The sequence below is a fragment of the Alexandromys fortis genome, unplaced genomic scaffold (assembly GCF_014885135.2).
Source record: "Alexandromys fortis isolate MF-2015 unplaced genomic scaffold, M_Fortis_MF-2015_v1.1 scaffold_31, whole genome shotgun sequence".
NCBI lineage: Eukaryota > Metazoa > Chordata > Mammalia > Rodentia > Cricetidae > Alexandromys > Alexandromys fortis.
This window is the reverse complement of record NW_026067974.1, coordinates 2,946,492-2,967,876: the sequence shown is the minus strand read 5'-3', so window position 1 is coordinate 2,967,876 and position 21,385 is coordinate 2,946,492. Positions and strand designations below refer to the sequence as shown.

At 38.5% G+C, this 21,385-nt stretch overlaps 1 protein-coding gene across 4 annotated transcripts in view; it reads left to right on the top strand.

Annotated features, from left to right (window-relative positions):
- Nucleotides 1–21,385, top strand: part of Stxbp4 (syntaxin binding protein 4) — a 147,097-nt gene that overhangs the window by 33,356 nt on the left and 92,356 nt on the right. For all 4 annotated transcript variants that reach the window (XM_050156651.1, XM_050156648.1, XM_050156650.1 and 1 more), the window contains 4 exons: nucleotides 3,016–3,113; nucleotides 10,021–10,117; nucleotides 12,349–12,440; nucleotides 20,622–20,711. In XM_050156651.1, coding sequence (XP_050012608.1) covers nucleotides 3,016–3,113; nucleotides 10,021–10,117; nucleotides 12,349–12,440; nucleotides 20,622–20,711 — 377 coding nt within the window. The remainder of the gene's footprint in view (nucleotides 1–3,015; nucleotides 3,114–10,020; nucleotides 10,118–12,348; nucleotides 12,441–20,621; nucleotides 20,712–21,385) is intronic.

Sequence of the window (21,385 nt, the reverse complement as noted above, 5' to 3'; positions counted from 1 at the left end):
GGAACCCTCAAAATTGTCTCCAGATAACTTGCATATGTTGTGGTTTCTCTGCGTGTAAGTACATCAGCATAGAGTTCCCATATTAGGTCCTTAACTATCATCTTCTAGACTCCTTTAGTCAGTTGGTATTTGCATTAGTTAGTTTTCTCATTAGTGGACCAAATACTTGAGAGAGGCAACCAAAAGACAAGATTATTTGGGGTCACAGTTTCAGAGGGAAGAGTCTGCCCATTATGGTGGGAAAGGCATGGCTAAGAGACCCCATGACTGTGGGAGCGTGAGGCAAAGCTCTTCACATGGTTAGGCTGCAGAGAAAGCCAGATTCAGAAGTGAATATAAACCATTAAAGACACACATAGCCCTCCTGACTCCCCTCAACAAGCTAGGTCCCACAAAGCATCTCTAACTTCCGTAACCTCCCCACATAACCAGCAGCTAAGGACCAACTATTCAGATGTGAGCCCACAGGGATCCTTCACATTCAAACCAATGCAGTATTTATTGTAAAAATGTGAACAAGTTTTAATATTAACCTCAACAAAAATAAACATAAGATAGCTCTTCTCTGTTTCCATCTCAGAATTGTTTGCAAGTATAAAATTGGTTAGAATACTTAAGATCAGCATTATACATGAAGATAATTTAATATTATCTGTCCATTACGCAAATTAGCTCAAGAATTCAGAATTGTTCATTATGGCACTGAGTTGGCTAATACACAGTTCCTGAGTGAAGGTAAACAAAGCCCTTCCTCAGGGAATAAGAAATGGCGCCATTAGGCGAGCAGTGGGACAAGGCTTAATTCCTTTGCACTCAGCCTTCTAAAACTCAAATAAAACTGATGGAGAAAAATCCCTTCTAAAGTTTTGTGTAATATTTAAAACTTAGTTTTACAGTGTTGGTCATATTCTTACAGAGCATTTCCTTTCTTCTCAACCAAAAAAGAACAGAAGCAGAGGGCCCCCAGAGAGGAGCAAATGGGAGGCTGAGACAGGGATAGAGTCATTGGAATTGAGGTCTGAGGGACATTATGCTTTAAACAATTCTGAGTTGTCAACACGCTCTGGTGTGCATGTGCCTCTTCAAGACTTAGCCTGGAAGTCAGTACGGAGAGGAAGGTAGGCTGAAGAAATGAGCTCTTGCACAGTGCTTGCTGTGGAGCCAAGCCTTGGGGTAGTTTCGCATTATCTCCCTTTCCTCATTGCACAGTGTCTCTTCTCAGGTTTTGTAGTTGTTTCTATGCCCTCACTGATTTTTGTCTTTACCGTCCTTGACAAATATCGGTTGGAGTCTTTCTACTTTGATGAAAACTGTGGAGTCACTAGAGATAAAGACCATAGCATTGTCGCTGCCGGGATGTACAACCTGGGTCAATTTCTTGGTTTGGGGGGGGGGGTGCCTAGGGGAAAATAGAGCTGATTTGTTATTTCTGCCTCTTGCCATACCAGATTTTCAGTTAGCTGGAGGCAAACAGTCGAACTGTGTCTTGTGTATGTGGCTGTCGTGTGTGTCCACTTTTCTCTCCTCTGCCCATTGCTTTAACCTACTCAGTGACACTTTTACACACCTAACTTGAGCAGAGTCTTTTAAGCCCAATTAGACTTGGACTGAAACTATGGATAGGTTAGCATGAGTTGACCAGATGTTAGGGACCCTTAATTGTGGGTTAGGCATCAATTTGAAAACAGATCTCAAGATGCACCCTTAAAGTTGAGAAACAGAGTTTCCTTCCCTCTTTTTGCTCTTCCATGCCATTTCAGCCCATAGTAATCTTCTCTACCACACTGGCAGTTTGCTACATAGTTTCTTTTAATACTTCAAAATAGGGATTTGATATTTTATTTTAACCTCATGGCCAGCAATTAGATGCCATGACAACAAAAGACTCTTTCTTGCTTTTAGCAGAATTGTAAAAATTCTGTCACACTAGAGTCAGCCCTTCCCAAGGTTTAATTCCATTTGGAACTAAAAGTCAGTGACAATTTTTTTTATATCTACTCTTAACACCTATAAGCTATATTAAAGATTTTGCATAGAATGTTGAGGATGTGTTAAAGGTTTAGAGGAAGACTCTTTATTTTCATATGTGCTTCTTATGTTCTTAAGAAAGAGAATGCAAATCATTCTGTACTTAGAGACAGATGCTCTGAGAAATTAAAAAAAATTAAAACACTGCATAAAGATGTGACATTTCAAAAAGTTTTTTCTCTTCCTCTTGTTTCTATGTAGAACTAGTAAAATACCATTTAAGAGTGTATTTAGAACAGTGACAACTTAGATAGGAAGGATTGACATAAATTGTAGAAATTTGTCTTTAAAACTGTGGCATATTAAATCGTTTCTCAAGGGCTGGCCTCTGGTGGCATCTAACTTTCCATTCTGGCAAACAGGAAAAAGCATATCTGCATAATTAAGCCGCATTGAAAACATGCAGGGAAATGGATGAGGAGAGCATTTTGTTTAACTCTGTAAAAGTCCACGTTTACTGCTAGAAACTCAGTCCTTCTGTAAAGTGGAACAGGATTTTTTTTTTAGCTCAGAAAGTTGCATGTCCACTTCATCCTTCAGTGCATAGGTGTTAGAAGTTGCACTTAGCGTTTTTCCAGACTACTTCCACAGCGGTACTCTCTTTTCCAGTCAAGGAAATATCATGGTCTTTCTGACTCTAATATTATATCCCTTGCTTGAACAAGGAGGCTTTTACCTTCCAGCTACCACAGCATTGAGGTGAGCATTATAATGATTAGGACTCTGTCTTTAGGCTAATGTTTCCATGGGGCTTCATAATGCAGAATTTACCATGCTGCATAGCATATCTTTTAACACTCAAGTAAAGCTGATTTATATGAAGCATTCTAGACTTACAGGGGAAAATTTCATAAAAACAAAAGTAAGACCTGCCAACTGTTTAACCAGAATTATTTTTGAACAGCAGGAGCCCAGAACACAGCTTGTCAAATGAAAAGTTCTGTTCCTATTAGATCTCCAATTAATATGCACCCTGTTGTCTCCTAGATGTTGCTCCTGCCTGGACTGATGATGATTCTGGACCACAAGGAAAGAAGATTTCCCTAAATCCTTCTGTTCGCCTGAAGGCAGAGAAACTGGAAATGGTAACTCCCTTAAAATTTCATTTTCTTCACGAGACAGCAGGAAAGAGCTGCCTCGTTCTTGGAGAGGAGAATGTTGTGGAGCCATTGGTTTCTTGAATTAGCTTATTCAATTAGATGAGTGACAGTTTGAGTTTCAATTATTTAATAACATTGAAGTTTGGAAGTTCATAGTAATTCACTAGTGTAAAGTACAAATAAAGCCTTTAGTTCTAATCTGACATGCAAATTAGTTTCTCCTTGGCTAGAATGATAGCTCACTGCATGATAATGTGCTTGCCATCTAAACATCTGAGTTCAGTCCCTTAGAACTCACATTTTAAAAAGCCAGGCTTGTGGAGAAGTACAGATAAGCAGGTCCCTGGAGTCCACTGGCCAGGGAGTTGTATTAGTTGGCTTTTATGGCAACATGACACAGCTGAAGTCATCTGGGAAGGATTCCCACTTGCAAACAAACAAAGCACAAATGCCATCCTCAGGTTGGCTTGTAGGCAAGTATGTCGGGTATTTTCTTGATTAATTATTGATGTGGGTGGGTCCAGCCTACAGTGGGTACTGCCAACCCTTGACAAGTTGGTCCTGGGTTGTATAAGAAAGCAGGCTGAGCAAGCCATGGTTAGCGAGCCAGGAAGCAGACCCATCCATGGCCTCTGCTTCAGTTCCTGCCTCCAGGTTCTGACTGGAGGTCCTGGCCTGACTCCCTCTGGTTTTGACCTGAGAGTTGTAAGTTGAAATAATGCTTTCTTCCTCGAGTTACTTTGGTCGTGGTGCTGACCACAGAAATAAAACCCCCAGCTAGGATGCCAGCTTAGCCTACATGGCAAGCTCCACACCAATGAGACACCCTGTCTCAAAAAACAAGGTGGAAAGTGGTTGAGGAATAACAGTCAATATTCTCCCCTGGTGTTCATACAGAGATGTGTGCTCGTATATATGTACCCACCACACCCACACACAAAATATATGACATATTGCAAGCTGTAACTGAAATTATAACAAAGTTTAGTAGCCTTCATATACAGTAGCAGTAAGTGCAATGAATTAATGCAACATTGTTCATTATTTTAAAAACTAAAGGATTATTAAATTGTAAAGGAGAAAGTAGTCGGGTCCAAATGGAATTTAAAGAGATGATGGCAATGCACTAAGGTGCTAACAAATATCCCTAGGAAGAGGAGAGCATTGAGAGCATCATTACAAGTAACAGAAGATGATTAAGACAGAAGTAAATTAATTAATTAACAAAAAAAAGTGACAAGTGCTTTAAAATTGATGGAGTTTCTGAGGAGCTGAGAAAAAAACTGTACCACATTTGGATCCAGTGCTGGAATTCAACACCCTCTGTTGTCCTGTGACATTAGATGCTGACTTTCATGTTTGTAGAAGAAAATGAAATTGAATAGCTAGAACAAACACATTGTAATTAGAATAAACATCATAATTATTTTCATCTTTCTACCTTTGCTTGGTTCCAAGTAGTGCCTTTCTCACCACCGGTTTAAATGATGATCAAATCTATCTTTTTTCCCAGAATTTTCTGACTATGTTTGCTTACACAAGTACTGCCACATTTTAATATTCCTTAGCGGTAACCATTGTGCTGTTCTGCCTTATATTCCCTCTCTGTGTTCTGGTGATTAGAGTGAATATTTCTTTATCCATAATACCTACCGGCTTCAGCCCAGGTTTTGTTTGTTTGTTTATTTGGTTTGGTTTGCCATATAGCAGAGAACATATGTCTTTTCTCACCTGCTACTAGTTTCCAGGCAGAAGTACCCTAATGAAACAAGAGGAAACTATGGGTTTTACTTCTCACAGAAGCCTTCCGAAATGAAAACCCTAATAAGCTGGGAAATCTCTGTACATTTGTGACTAGTCTTAGAACAAAGTCTGACCATTGTTGTACAAGGATGTCGAGGAAGTGGGGCTATGAAAGGAGCTAATAGTAGTAAGAGAGGGAACTTTGAAAGGCTGGTTTAGTTAACAGTGTACTGTTAGAACAATTGCAGAACACACACAGTAGATGGAAAATATACAACATGTTGATCTGTGATAATTTTTTAAGTTTTTTATTCATTTTACATACCAACCACAGTTTCCCCCTCCCTTCCTCTCGCTCTCACCCCCCTCATCCACTCCTTAGAAAGGGTAAGGCCTCCCATGATGAGTAACAAAGCCTGGCACAGTCCCTACCTGCTGTATCAAGACGAGGAAGGCATCCCACCATTGAGAAGGGGCTCCAAAAAGTCAGCTCATGTGCCAGGGATAGATCCTGGTCCCACTTCCAGGGGCCCCACAAATAGATCTAGCCACACAATTGTCACCCACATACAGAGTGCCTACTTTGGTTCATGTAGGCTCCCCAGCTGTCATTCTAGAGTCCGTGAACTCCCACGAGCTGGGGTCAGCTGTCTCTGGGTTTCCCTGTCATGATCTTGACCCCCCCCCCTTGTTCATATACTCCCTCCTCCCTCTCTTTGTCTAGACTTCCTGAGCCTGGCCTAGTACTTTGGTTTGGATCTCTACATCTGCTTCCATCAGTTACTGGAGGAAGGTTTATGATGACAGTTAGGGTAGTCACCAATGTAATTACAGGAGAAGGCCAATTCAGGCCCCATCTCAGCTATTATTAGGAGTCTTATCTGGGGCCATCCTTGTGGGTTCCTGGGAATTTTCCTAGTACCAGGTTTCTCCCTAGCCTCATAATGGCTCCCTCCATCAAGATATCGCTTTTATTGCTCTCCCACTTTTCCCTCCCCAAATTCAACCATCCTGTTACCTCATGTTTTCATCCCCTGTTCCGTCCTCCCCAGTCTACCCATCCTTTCCCCAGTTTACCCAGGAGATCTCATCCATTTCCCCTTCCGAGGACAATCTTTGTATCCCTCTTAGGGTCCTCCTTGTTACCTAGCTTATCTGGGGCTGTGGATTGTAGCCTGCTTATCCTTGGCTTTACATCATGGTATGAGTAAGTACATACCATGTTTGGCTTTCTGGTTCTGGGTTACCACACTCAGAATGATTTTTTTTTTCCTAGTTCCATTCATTTGCCTGCAAATTTCATGATGTCATTGTTTTTTACAGCTGAGTGATACTCCATTGTGTAAATATACCCTGTTTTCTTTATCTATTCTTAGATGGGGGTCATCTAGGTTGTTTCCAAGTTATTGCAAATGTCCTTTTGGTATGATTGAGCATTCTTTGGGTATATGCCCATGTAGTCTGAGGTTTTTGTCCTGCCCAGTTCTCACAATCATTAAGTTCCAAAGAAAATCACACTGAGGTCTATATTAATGGTAAACCGATTGGCCCATTAGCTCAGGCTTCTTATTAACTCTTATAATGTATATTATTAGCCCATTATTCTTATCTATGTTAGCCACATGGCTCAATACCTTTTTCAGCAGGGCAGGTCACATCTTCCTTCTTCTGTGTCTGGAGTCACACTGCCAACCAGGAGTTTTTTCTTCCCAGAATTCTATTCTCATTGACCCACCTCTACTTCCTGTCTGGTTGTCCCACCTATACTTCCTGCCTGGCTACTGGCCAATCAGTGTTTATTTAAAACATAATTGACAGAATACAGATCATTGCCCCACACCATGCCAAGAGTGTAATAGCTGGGTGCTGAGGTAGATTGATTCCCAATTTTCTGAGAAACTGCCATATTAGTTTCCAAAGTGGCTATACAAGTTTGCATTCCCACCAGCAATGAAGGAATGCTCCCATTACCCCACATCCTCTCCAACATAAGTTGTCATCAGTGTTTTTGATCTTGGCCATTCTAATACATGTAAGATGGTATCTCAGAGTTGTTTTGATTTGCATTTCCCTGATGACTAAGGCTATTGAGTAAGTCCTTAAATGCCTTTTGGCCATTTGAGATTTTTCTGTTGAGAATTCAATGTTTAGATCTATAACCCCATTTTTTAATTGAATTGTTTGGGTTTGTTGATGTCTAGTTTCTTGGGTTCTTCATATATTTTGGAGATCAGCCCTCTGTCAGATAATGTGGGAGTGGTAAAGATCGTTTCCCATTCTGTAGGCTGCTGTTTTATCTTATTAACCATGTCTTTTGCCTTACAGAAGTCTTTATATACAGATAACTTTTAAACATTACATAGAGCAAAGCTTAATTTGTAAAAAAAAATGTTTAATAAATGTAAGTTTATACACAGGCATCATATTCAGAGGAAAAAAACCTGGAAAACTACATAAACTGGTAATAGTTATTGTCCCCAGAGCAGTGGGTCCCAACATCAGGAGAATAGTTTTCTTTCTCAGAGGACACTGGGCAATATCTACTGTGTTGGTTGTCAGTAGTGCAAACCAAATCCAGATTCCCAACCAGTACTAAAACTTATATCTGAAAACACTATGTTCTAAAATTTAAATAATATTTCTAACAACTTGTGTGTCAAATTTTGATAGCAAACATGCAAAATATGTCTCATTTTCTGGTAACTAGAAGAATTCAAATTAACAACATATTTCTGATATTGTCACAAATCTTCATTTGTGAAAACAACAAATTCTGTTCTGTTCAGAATGTAAGAAGCTAAGATTGTTTATATTTTGCCGGCATGTGTGAAAGAGTAATCATAGTTCTCATAGTTGAAGAACAATAGAGGACAGTAGAGTGGACACTATGTCCGTGGCTCATCACCATCTCTTTTTAAAAATTAATGTATGTATTTATCTATTTTGGTTTTACAAGACAGAGTTTCTTTGTGAAACAGCCCTAGCTGTCATGGAACTAGCTCTTACCAAACAGGCTGACCTCAAACTCACAGAGATCCTTCTGTCTCTGCCTCCCGAGTGCTGGGAATAAAGCTGTGCATCACCACCTCCTCTTATATGCATATGCAGTGGAAAAATTTATATGCATCTATAAAAGAAGAGATGTATAGTGTTTTATAATAAAAATCTTGATGTAATTATAAATGTCTATCAATCAGAGAATGGATAATAAATTAAAATATATTCATTCAAGGCAATACAACAAAAAACTGAATTATGTATGTAGGTAATACTAAGCAATTGCAAAATAATTAAGTTAAGATAAAATTAAAAATTTGTAGTTATCCTTTTAGGTTATATTATTTGTATAAAATTCTAAGTACACACATTCAAGTGGACATTAATTAGGGAACATGTACCTGGATACTAAGTAATAATAAAGAATGGGCAAGAGGAATGTGTTGACTTTAGGGTAGCATTTATTGTGATGATTGATAGAGGAAGCTTTCGATCCAATCTATAGTCTTATTTCTTGAAAATATGTATGTACTTTAAATAAATATCATTGAATATTTTAAGATAGCCAATACATAGGTATTCTTTGATTTCTCTTTAACAAAATATTTATAACTTGTTCAAGATGAAAAGACATACACATACACAAATGCTAAAAATCTTTCTTGATGTTATATTAACAGTAATTTTGGCTTTGTTATGGTAGAGGAATGGTTCTAGATGAACCTTCAAAACACTTTAAGAATCTTTCCTGGTACTCGACCTTCTCTCTGTTTCTTCCCACTGTGCCCAGTCAAATTGTGTGTTTGCCTATAAGATAAACGAATGCTTTTCTTGATAGTGGGCCCTCTATACACCTGCATTAAATAAAACCATGTGCTTACTAAAACTATTTGCATGCTCTCACCCTAAAGACCGTATGATTTTTGAGGCTAGAGACTACGTTGTTTGTTGATACCGTTGCACAGAATCGTGTGCCTGGTCAAACAAGTCTTTGGTTAAAGGACTTGAACATATTCCAAATGAGAAGACATTTGACAAGCATAATTACCTGTAATAACTTTTGTTTAGGTTTAATTTAACTGACACAGTATCTACTCTTGCTAAAATCCAATGATAGGGCACCCAGTCAGTTCTTATGTATTCACATTAGTTTGATATATATATCAAACTAGAGAATCCCAAATAGCAGTGGTTTCCTTTGGAAACAATGTTCTTACCATAAAGAAGTCCAGAAGAAAATAACCAGGGAGAAGCACAGAGACTCCCAATGTTAGGGACTGACATTTCAGCCTTTCAGACAAGCTGCCTATTTCACCATCATCGTGGAGGTGCCTGGTGAGTTAGGGTGCCCGATTACTTCTTTCTTTTCCCCCTTTTCTTAAGGCAAAGGGGAGAACCACTTCCTCTGCTTTTGATAGGAGACTTCCTGCATGCTCTCCAGCACTTCCCCATTGGCTAGCACATAGCCCCAGGACCTCATCAAAGTGGGCTGCAAATGTCTTTTAACTGGAAATTATGGTTGATTCTAAGGCTAAAGATCGTAGAAAGGACAGGAGAGTACAAGTGGAAGTATCTACTTTTTTTTTTTTTTAATTGTAAAGACAGAAGTTACTTTACCCCAAGAGAAATCAGGTCATCATCAGGTCAGCCTGCTGGAGAAATAAGTGTTAGGGAAACCTTTTCTTTATTTTCTTTGGAGTTATATGTAGCCCTAAACCAGCCAAAATTAAGAATATTTTCCATTTAACACCATTCTATCAACTTCATTTTTAGTCTCAAGATAGCAACCAAATGCTTTTCATGTTTTTTTAATGTTATCTATAAATTTGACTTCAGTAAAAATTTTCTGTTACTTTTCTCCTGCAAATTCACATAGACTAGAAAATATTTTTTTTTTCTGGACGTGCTGTCATGTTTGTAAATATGGCATTTGCCAGGATATTTGCTGTGGGGGTGGGAGGCAGCAGGCTCAGGAAGGTAATCATTTATAGGGAGTTAACCTACAGTCAACAACCTTTCCAAGGGGTCTAATTCTGGTCACAGTTCCCCAGTGGTGATTTGATTTTGCACTACATTGTAAAATATAGTTCTTGTGAAATGTTTTACCCTTTGGAGGTTTGAAAATTGCTTCACGTAGTCTATTTCCTTCCAGGCTCTCAATTACCTCGGTATTCAGCCAACAAAGGAACAACATGAAGCCCTGAGACAGCAAGTCCAGGCCGACTCAAAGGGGACAGTATCTTTTGGAGGTAATGCCTTCTGTGCATCATGCTGTATTCTCACAGATAGTTGGTGGAAGTTACTGTGACCTATTTTCCTGAAGACAGCTTGCTCCTCAGAGGGAGAATGGAAACTCACATCATGCTACTGCAAATTCCTTAATAGGTACATTAAAACGAGCCACTGATGCCATCCTGGCTGGGTCAGCAAAAGAGAGACCTTTATCAGGCCCCTTCAGCACTAAATATCATTAGTCAATCACATTCTTTTTGCATGTTTTATTTACTGCTTTAATAATAACAAAATAAATTAGTACAAAATACACAAATTTTAATTTCACTAAATACTTCTACTTTTTTTTTTTCAGATAGTGGAATAGGAAGTTTTTGTTGCATAGAGTAGTTATTCTTAGAGATGTCATAATGCACCAAGATTTCCACTCTTGGCATATTGATGGTTTCTCAGTAGCTCTTATTACAACTCTATTTATTGACATTTTATAAACCTGCATTTATACTTTCAAATGTAGCAACTTCTTCTCTTTTTTAATAGGATAACCCCTACAATGGTTTGGAATTTTGATATCTATCACTAAATTATGAACCAAAAACTATTTCCTATTTGTCTATTCTACTACTTGAATGTAATGGTTACTTTTTTTCTAGCATTTTTTTCTATAGCACATATAATAATTGCTACATTTTGTATCATTTTAAAACATCTCTGATGAAATAAAGAAGTTTACTTTTTATATTTGAAATGAGGAAAAACAGATATTTGGGGTCCCATCTCCTCTTGCAAATCATCCCCAAATAATAGTAACAGCAAACAGAAATATACATACCACTACAACAACCCCCCCCCCACACACACACACATAATAATTTATAAGGACAGAGATGGGTGCAGAGAGCGCAGTACCTACATTAGTGTGCAAGGCAGGAGAAGCCCAGGCATCTGAAGATGGAGGGCTCACAGGCAGGGCAAGCTAGTATAGAGTACCACTATCACTTTAGGCTGGTTTAGGATACATATTGAAATCCGAGTTCTTAGACATGCTAATACATTTATTCATGCTAGCTTTTCCCTTTCTCAAGCAGTGTAGCACCTATTATTTCCTTAATCTTCCAGGGGGAATGGTACTTACTTCATTAATAAATTAAACCAGAGATATTGTGAAGCTATACTTACTAGCAGCAGGGGAATTTGGAGTTGTCTGTGGTGAGTTATTGCTCAAAATGTGTACCCAGATGCTCAGTGACATTTGCATCCATGTTTATAATCTTAGCAGGGAATTTAAGGCATGTCTCTCAAGAACCTAAACAAAAATGCCAGAAGACCACCAGACTGTTTTTCTGATAATAAAATAATCTTTCCAGTTGACAAGGCTTGCTATGCACACATAATTTCCAGCCAATTTTTTAGTGCCTTTTTGTTAAATATAAACTCAAAAGTCAAAGATTTCTGGACATTTGATAAGATCACATAAAATATGGATAAGATCACATAAAATATGGAACCCGAAAGTATCAGATGAACAGAAAAAAAGGAAACAGAAATGGTAAGAGCAGAAGATAACGTTAGATAAACTAATTAATACCCTTAACAAGATGAGAAAAGATAATTCACCCATGAAGTAAGAGCAGAAATTTGTCAAGTGAAAACAGAGAACATTTATTTGATGCTCCCGTGTAAGAGCTCCAATTAAAACTTTCTGTGGGTACGTGAATGAGCAGACCATCCCAGTGTCTCTAAGTTATGGGCTGTTCTGATGCTCAGTTTGCCAGTTGACCTCAGTAAGTTTAAGATTTGCTCCTCTGTAGACTAGGGGATCTGCCTCAGAGGACGAAGGAATGGGGTCAGGATGGTCTCTAAGCAATACAGTTTTTGTATAGACTCGCTGTTGCTGTTAATATGAACCCTCTGATTCTTTCTTTCTGAAAAGCTGTGTCATAATATTGCCCATTTTTCCAGAGCGCGTTGTATGCATAATGTGAGAATTAGAGAATTAGATGTCTGTGATATGTGTTTGCCTTGTTGTTTCTTAACTGAATTATGTGACCAAAGCTAATTGAAGGAGAGAAAAAATGGCTTCTCTATTATTTGAGTTTATATTTTCCTGTCACTTTGACCAGTACAGTTTTAGGATAATTTATGTAGGTTAACTTGAAGCTTAGAATTTTAACTTCCCAGAGAAGAAAGAAATATCTGTTTGGATGAAAATAAATGCTATGTTCTTATCAAAATGTGTTAATTTCAGACTTTGTCCAGGTTGCCAGAAATTTGTTTTGCTTGCATTTGGATGAAGTAAATGTTGGTGTCCATGAAATCTCCAGTATTTTGGACTCACAGGTAGAGTATGCTATCTAAGTTTTATGTGTTAATCAAGTGTAGGGTTGAATGTTGTGGGGTCATATAAGTATGACCCTCTCTCCAGTCTCCACTGGCTTTTAATTTCTTAAATCATTTAGTTATTACCTATGTGGTTGTATAGACCTGAGCTTGGGTCTCTAGTACTCACACAAAGGTAGGACTTGAGCACTGCTAATGCCAGCCCTCAGTAGGCAGACAGAATTTCTAGGACCTTGCTAGCCTATTGAGCTGGCATGAATACGAGGTTCAATGAGAGACCTGGTCTCTAAAACAATGGTGGAAAATAAATGAGAAATATACCTGATGTCAGCCTCTTTCTTTATGTGCATACACATGTGTGCTCATGTACATGTACACAAGTGCGCACAGGTTCACGAACACACAAAATTCTGTAAACAATACATGTTCCTTGAACAAATATGTGAAACTATAGGTTAATCAAAAGTAGAAGGTTTTTCTGTCTCCTGCTTTCTCAGGCCCCCGTGCTACATTCCACCCCTCAGTTCAGCGGTATTGGCCATCTGCCATGTGGGAAGGCATGCATTATCATTAGCTAGAAACAGAGTCATGCAAATGCCCATCCTACCCTGTCTGGAATCATTGCCTGTAAGTGCATACTCCATTATATATTACAATCTGCACCGTTCCCATGAGACATAATGGTAAGTGCATATATTACTACAACTCTGTTATATACAACAATCTGCACCGTTCCCATGAGACATAATGGTAAGGACATACATTACTAAACCCAACCTACTCTCCTCCACGTGTGTTCCATTTCAGTCACTAATGACAATCCCCTACTCAGAAAAGTCGGAGCAACCACACTTGGGCTATCTCAAACAAAACGAAGTTTTGCTAGCTTTTATGTCTTAGTAAGATATAATTAGGAAGCTTATTAACTTTATTTGTCATTTAATCTATAGAACTTTGAAATTTACATCATCAAATTGTTTAGTTCTTTCTGTTATGGATTGTTGGTATTTATTGTTTAAGGGAAATGTTCAGCCCAAATATACACTGCATGTAATTACATACACAATTAACCCAGAATGTATTCCTGTTTATGTATATTTAACTACTTGTCCTTGTTTCACTATCACCTAGAAACCTATCCTTCTGTGATTTTCCTATTGACTTGAAAGAAAAATTAAGCATATAGTATCTAACTGTGTATGTAGCTTCTTTATCCTACTGTCTGTTCTATTCATTTATTTCTCTTTGCTAGGATGTTATTTTTCAATTACTTAATACTGGGTTTATTGATACTGTTAAGCTAAGAATGTTGTTAGCTTCTTGCTTTTTATTTGAAATTGATATTTTAGCTGATTTTGCCATGATATCAAATATTTGTGGTTCTTACCTTATAGTAATTGCATTGAATTTATAGAATGATTTGGTTATGAACTGAGCATTTCTCTTATTTATATCTTTGTTCTTCTTTTGAAAAGAGAAATAAGTATGACATACTTCATATACATCTCAAATATTTCTATCAGGTTAACTACCAAATATGGTATCATTTGTGATATTATTAGAAAAAGAATTTTTATTTTTACCACTAGATTTAATTTTATATGGCATGAGACTATACTGTTAGACATACACTTTAGATGGGTACAAATATTGAGTATCGTCTTCTCTACTATACTTTCTTGTGTTTTCTTAACTCAATGGTATATTATCCTAGTGTTTTTTGTTTCCAATAATTATACTTTTTGTAACACTTTACAGTTCATCTAATAGAATTCAAATGCTATAGTTTTTAGTGCCTGTAGTTGTTCTGTTAAATTTATACACCAATATTTTATACTTAGAAACAGAGCTTTCATTTTATATATTAGCCCGTCCATTCTCTATATACCTTGAATGATATCCTGCTACAACTTTATATTTAAAAGTTTTTATTTTCTTTTTTTTGGCCAAAAAGTTTTTATTTTCTATTTAAATTTATAAATAAGAAAATTCTCTTGTCTTTTCCTCTGAAAATTTGCACACTAACCCACCCTTCATAATTATAGAGCTCTAATTGCAGTAGTGCATTTTTTGTTACTATCATGAACTGCCTAAAGCTGGTTAAGTTAAGAAGTTTTTCTAGCTGGCAGCTCTACGGTCACAAAGTTGAAGAGATTGGAGAGGGTCAGTGGATGGACCTGTGGGGAAGGACTCTAGGCAGATGGTATCACAAAGGCAGGAACCCTCATGAGAATAAGTGATCACATTTTGAAAACCAAAAAGCAATTACCTTTCAATAGGCCTCACATCCTGAAAACCCTCCACCTCATCCCTGCACACACAGGACCATGTCTCCAAAACCTGAATCCTTTAAGAACAAACCACGTCCAAGCCATAGCCTGATTGCTTTTAAATAATAGGTCTTATGGACAGGGAGCTTCAATACTGGTATTAGTTATATGTTTCTAGAAATGCAGAGCCTAGCTGCATGACTAGCTTATTGAAAAAAATAAATCTGATCCTCTAAAGATTACTTATGCCACATTTTTGTAACATTTCAAACCACTTTTTAAAAAATCAATAATTTTTTTACCACTGATCATTTTACTCATCACGGTCACCCGAAAACCTAGCTGCTCAGTTGCTGTGAGGAGACAACCTGGCTATTCAGAATGAAGGCACAGACTTATTACAAGGAATCCTGTGGCATTTAGCAAAACCTGAACTTTAGAGCCCTCTTTCCTTCTGCAGATGCTGGTCTTAAGCGCTTAGCTACTGAACGTTCCAGTAACATGTCTCTTACTGCTGAAGAGTTCTCAAGGCTGATACACTCATTTCTCCAGCCAAGGCAATGCTGGTTCATGATGTGCCAGTAACGTAGGGATCTGCGTGAGCATGCAGAGCTTTTTGAGCAGCTGCAAAGCGAGGCACATGCTCTGAATGAGTAATTTGCTTCCTCTTACCAACAGGATTTTAGAGCAGATAAAGAGCGTAGTCAATCTGCAATACTTTGAAAGCAAAAGCCCCATACTGATGGCAGTGGTGCAAAATGCTCTGTGCCAAAATGATTTCCTGTTGAGGCTGTAGATCAAAATGTTGTGCAATAGTCATTATTAATTTATGGAATTCTATTTGTTGCCTTCTGCTCATTATCACACAGAAGATATTATTGTCAAGTGTGAGCTTTTCTTTTTTATCGAAATTGAATCCATAATAAGAATGTATTTCCCATCTCAGTCACATGTACAACTAAAGAAGTCTCTCAAGGCACACACTGAATTCTCATTTAATATTATTGAATTCTATTTCATTAAAAATTTCATTTTGCAATTAATGAGGGGATAAAATATCACAATTTTAACAGCACTATAGAAGTCACTGCTTGTTAAGTAGCTCACCAAAAACAAATAAAAACTAAGGTTTTGTTTCATTGGGTGAGTCCCAAACGTGTTTAAATTCAAAAACAGTGGAGTGTCGGCTCTGAAACAGTCATTCTGTGGTAGATGATGTTGACAGTCTATGGAGGTGGGGAAATTCCACCATGGCTACCCCCAGCAGCCTTAGTTTCACAATAATAGGGTCAAGTTTATAATTATTTTACATGGGATGCTTGTGTTCTCCTTTTGTGGCTGATGAGATAGTTGATGAATTCAAATGGTCTTTCGTGGCTGGTAAAGATAGCTGATGTTTTCATTCCCCTTTTGTGTGAAAAGCAAAGACAGGAGTTTCAGTCAACTGCAGCACATTAGGATGAAAGGGTCTAGTGATTCCCAGGTCCATCTTCGGGCTGTTGGAATGAGCTTTTGATTTAAATAGAGAAAGAAAGTTTAACTTCTTCCTTTCCAATTCGAATCCCCTTGATCCCCTTATGTTGTCTTATTGCTATTGCTAAAACTTCAAGCACTATATTGAAGAGGTATGGAGAGAGTGGACAGCCTTGTCGTGTTCCTGACTTTAGTGGGATGGCTTTGAGTTTCTCTCCGTTTAGTTTGATGTTAGCTGTCGGTTTGCTGTAAATAGCTTTTATTATATTTAGGTATGACCCTTGTATCCCTAATCTCTCCAAGACTTTTATCATAAAGGGATGTTGAATTTTGTCAAAAGCTTTTTCAGCATCTAATGAAATGATCATAGAGGCCCGATCATATGACAGGGGCATTTGTTCAACTATGTTCATAGCAGCATTATTTGTAATAGCCAGAACCTGGAAACAACCTAGATGTCCTTCAATGGAAGAATGGATGAAGAAAGTGTGGAATATACACATTAGAATACTACTCAGCAGTAAAAAACAATGACTTCTCAAATTTTGCATGCAAATGGATGGAAATAGAAAACACTATCCTGAGTGAGGTAACCCAGACCCAAAAAGATGAACTTGGGATGTACTCACTCATAATTGGTTTCTAGAGATAAATAAAGAACCTTCATCTGGAGATGGATGGAGATAGAGACAGAGACCCACACTGGAGCACTGGACTGAGCTCCCAATGTCCCAAGGAGGAGCAGAAGGAGGGAAAATATGAGCAAAGAAGTCAGGACCACTAGGGGTGCACCCACCCACGGAGACAGTGGGGCTGATCTATTGTGAGCTCACCAAGGCCAGCTGGACTACGACTGAAAAACCATGGGATAAAACCGGACTCTCTGAATATGGTGGACAATGAGGGCTGCTGAGAAGCCAAGGACAATGGCACTGGGTTTTGATCCTACTTCATGTTCTGGCTTTGTGGGAGCCTAGCCAGTTTGGATGTCCACCTTCCTAGACCAAGATGGAGCGGGGAGGACTTTGGACTTTCCACAGGGCAGGGAACCCTGACTGCCCTTCAGACTGGAGAGGGAGGGGGAGAGGAGTGGGGGGGGGGGGAGAGGAGAGGGAGGAGGGGGGAAAAGGGAGACGGGGAGGGAAATGGGAGGCGGGGAGGAGGCGGAATTTTTTTTTTCAATAAAAAATTATATTAAAAATAAATAAATAAATAAATAGAGAAAGAATTGGGTCGTGGCCAGGAGGTATGAGGAATTAAGTAGTCCTGGTCAAGGTGTGAGCCCACCCATCCATACCTGAGCTCTAGCACTACAAGGTGGTCCTTGGGCATCATCCCCTGAGGAGACCGGCTGCTCTAAAAGAATCTGCTCCAGAGAACAGGCTCTGTACCGCAGTCCGTTGTTTTCGTCGTGGGATGGTGTGTCCTGTAGCCTCTCTGTTGCTTGGGAGTAAAGAAAAGACACATGTTTAAGCCTAAATGTGGGAATATTACCGATGGCTATAGAGTTCTTATCTCATAGCTAACAGAATTTTTAGATGGAATTACAAACTGAGCTCAAGGTCAATCTCAATTGTTGCAAGAGCTGCTTGTTTGTTTCCTGGCTGCCTGGCTGCCCAGACCCCCAAAATAATCACACAGAAATTATATTATTTAAATCACTGCTTGGCCCATTAGCTCTAGCTTCTTATTGGCTAACTCTTACATCTTAATTTAACCCATTTCTATTAATCCGTGTATCACCACGAGACTGTAGCTTACTGGGAAAAATTCTGGTGTCTGTCTCCTGCAGGGCTACATGGCTTCTCCCTGACTCTGCCCTTCTTTCCCCCCAGCATTCAGCTTAATTTTCCCCACCTAATTAAGTTCTGCCCTGCTCTTGGTCCAAATCAGTTTCTTTATTCACCAATGATATTCACAGCATACAGAGGGGAACCCCACATCACCTCCCCTTTTCTGTTTAAATGGGAGTGCTGGGATTAAAGGTCTGTGTCACCAGCTACCCAACCCTGTCATGCATCTCATGTGAAATCACCACTCAGAAGTCTCTCGTGGAGTTGAAAGGCAGCTTCTATTCTCACCTGGACATGGAGCTGCTGTTTTGACCTTACAGAGATGGAGACCATCCTTCTTGCACTTCATGGCCAGATCGCAGAGTGCATGCCCTCTGACCAGCTCCTCCAGTCACTGCTTTCTCTGATTCAGATGCTAGGCCTTCGCCTTTTTAAGGAGGAATTGCCAAGTCAGTGTATGTCAGTCCTGCTCTTGTTTATTTGCAATGAACTTTTGGATTTAGGAGAATGTGGCATTTAGAACCCAAAATACAAATATCTTGCTGTGATTCTAATAATCATTTCTATATTAAAAACTTCACACAGCGTTACACCTGCTGCCAGTACAAGGTCATACACAGAAAAGGGAAGGTTAGAGCCTACATCCATACTCAACACAACTCCAGACTTGACAGCAGACTGTAGTCCGTTGCATTATGATGTCTATATCAGTCTAATCAAATATCATGAATGGATTATTTTCAAATAGCAGTGGACATGTAAATGTGAATTCCTAAAAGTAGATTTTTCACAGATTAGGCTCTTGTTAGTTTGTTGTATTGAGGCCATTGTTTTAACAAATGACATAAAACTGAATGAAAATATCAGACTGGGTTAGATGATGAAACTGTAATGTTTTGCTTACACTAAGTTAGGATCTAAATGGTAATTCACACTGTGTTTATCAGTAAACTCCTTATACCTTCTAAAGACCCATCTTATATCAGATGTGTACTGATAATTGTGATAACATTGTGTAAGGTGCCATGACACATGCTACTTAAGATAGATAAAATTTGCTTTGTATAGCTTCTCAGAGAGCCAAGTACACAAATAATTACAATTTTGAAAGTGCATTACGAGGTAAGACCAGAATAGTAACAGAACTTAGAATATTTAGGGAGGTGTATAATAAAGTTGGCATTTGAATTCATTTTAAAAGGTAGGTTGAATTTAGCAATCTCAGAGGTGACTGGAGAGTTTAAAATGAAGTTGGGTGTAATGCTGTGTGTTGGACGTAGCACTTAGGAGATTAAGGCAAGTTCATAACCAGCCTGGGCTACATAGTGAGACCCTGTCTCACCACCCAGCCATGACCAATAGAAGTATTAGAATGAAACAGAAAAAAAAAAGATAAAATGTGGTTGTTAGCAGAAGGTAGTCTTCAAAATTATAATTATATACTTAAAAGTTATATGTTCAATCTTAAAGGGCCTAATCTAATATATAATTTTATGTGTTAATCAATAGCAGCAATCCATGAAACAGAATATTGTGCCATAATCAGAGTGACTTGTTAGAAATAGTAACTGTGTGTTTGGTTCTATGGGAAATGAAAATTGGGGTTAAGTTGTAGGGAGGAATGATAGAGAAAATTGAAATATAAGATAATAAGAATTAAAGTACAGCAACTTTGTCAGGTTTGGGTGTGAAAGAGTGACAGATCTATGATATGAACACCAAAAAAAGTATGTCATCAGTGGAACTTGCTGACCATTTATATGTGAGAACCAGGGGAGAGGAATGAGCTAACAATAACTCCCTTTTTTCATTAGTATGTTTGTGAATGATGAGACCTCAGTAGATATAGGGAAATAAGAAACTCTTGTTCAGGAGATTAGATTTAGATATATGGGTGGGTGGGTAGATGGATGGATGGATGGATGGATGGATGGATGGATGGATGGATGGATGGAGCATGCAAGTTAAAGGTTCTGACAGATACAAAGAAAGCTATTTGAAATATCTGCAGAGCAGGAGAGGAACTTAAAACGTTTTGAAGAGTCATAATTGGAGCATGACAGTGATTTTGACCACTTAGTTTATGGGTGAAAGGGAACCATCTCACTCCTCTCCTAGTATAGATGTAGGAAAAAGAATCTATTACTCACAATATGAAATTCCAGAAAGCATGTGAGGCAGTGGCTAGCACTACAGCAGAGAGCGTTTCAAGTCAGCTTGGGTCTGGAGATGATGCAGTAGTTCAGAGCACTGGCTGCTCTTGCAGAAACCCTGAGTTAAGGTCTCAGCATCAACATGGGCCATCTGTAACTCCAGTTAAGGGATCCAGTGCCTTCCTCTGGCCCCCATAGCCACAACACACATTGCTGCATATACACAGGAACAAACACTTACATAAAACAAAAATACGTCTTTAAAATTTAAAATATAAATTCATATCTTTTAATCATATAAATTATAAGGAACAACAGGAAAGGTGAAGCTTAAGAGAGAAATCTCCCTATACATTAATTCTCTTTTACCTAATCAAACAAAAGTAGAACCTGAGTTTTGTCATGAAGCAAAAGTTTGAGGGTAGTGAAACAGGACTTTCTGTTCTCAAGGTTAGCACCTGATGCGTAACTTCTGTATTTTAATGTTGACAGCTTCTTCCCTGTGATTCTCTAGAAGCAGACGAAGTGGGAAAACTTAAACAAGAGAGAGATGCTGCTCGGGAGGAACTGCATGCGCTTAAGGTAAGCACGTCCTCGACTTCCTTACATTTCCTTGTAAAAAGACGTCATCCTGTATTGGATTCTGAAGTATTGCTGCTCACTTTGTGTTTAATCACAGTATGTTCGTTTCAAACAGGACCAAGTCGTTTGTTTAATTGTCTTTAGAGAGCAGAGCCTTCCTTTAGTTCCCCTCTCACTTTTTCTCACTTTGTGATAGTGCATAAGATCCGATGTGCACAGCAGGTTTTCCTCTCATGTCTGACCCTGTTCCTCTTCTTCCTTCTTTTCTCTCACATTGGTGGCAACAGCAGGTAGAGCTGAGGAGCCAGCTAAGCAAGCTGTGACAATTTTGAATCCTCTGATGTTCGTCGGAAATACATTTTTTTTTCCAGGTGCAGGGCCATGTCTGTGGGACGATGTGTTTTGCTAATGCAATTTGAAACTGTGTTTCAGGAGAGAACACATGACATATGCTCCAAACGCACAATAACATTGTGATTTGCTCTCTATAGTAGCGTGCTGTTCTTAATGGAATATTGGGTTTAAGTTAAATTCGGACTTTCACAGGAAGTCATTATATATTCCAAGAGAAGCAACATAATTACACTATGATCACTTTACCATAATAATATGTATTTTAAAATTATTCTGTTAGGCGAAGTTCTCTAGTTATTTACTTTAGTTTCATTTGGTAT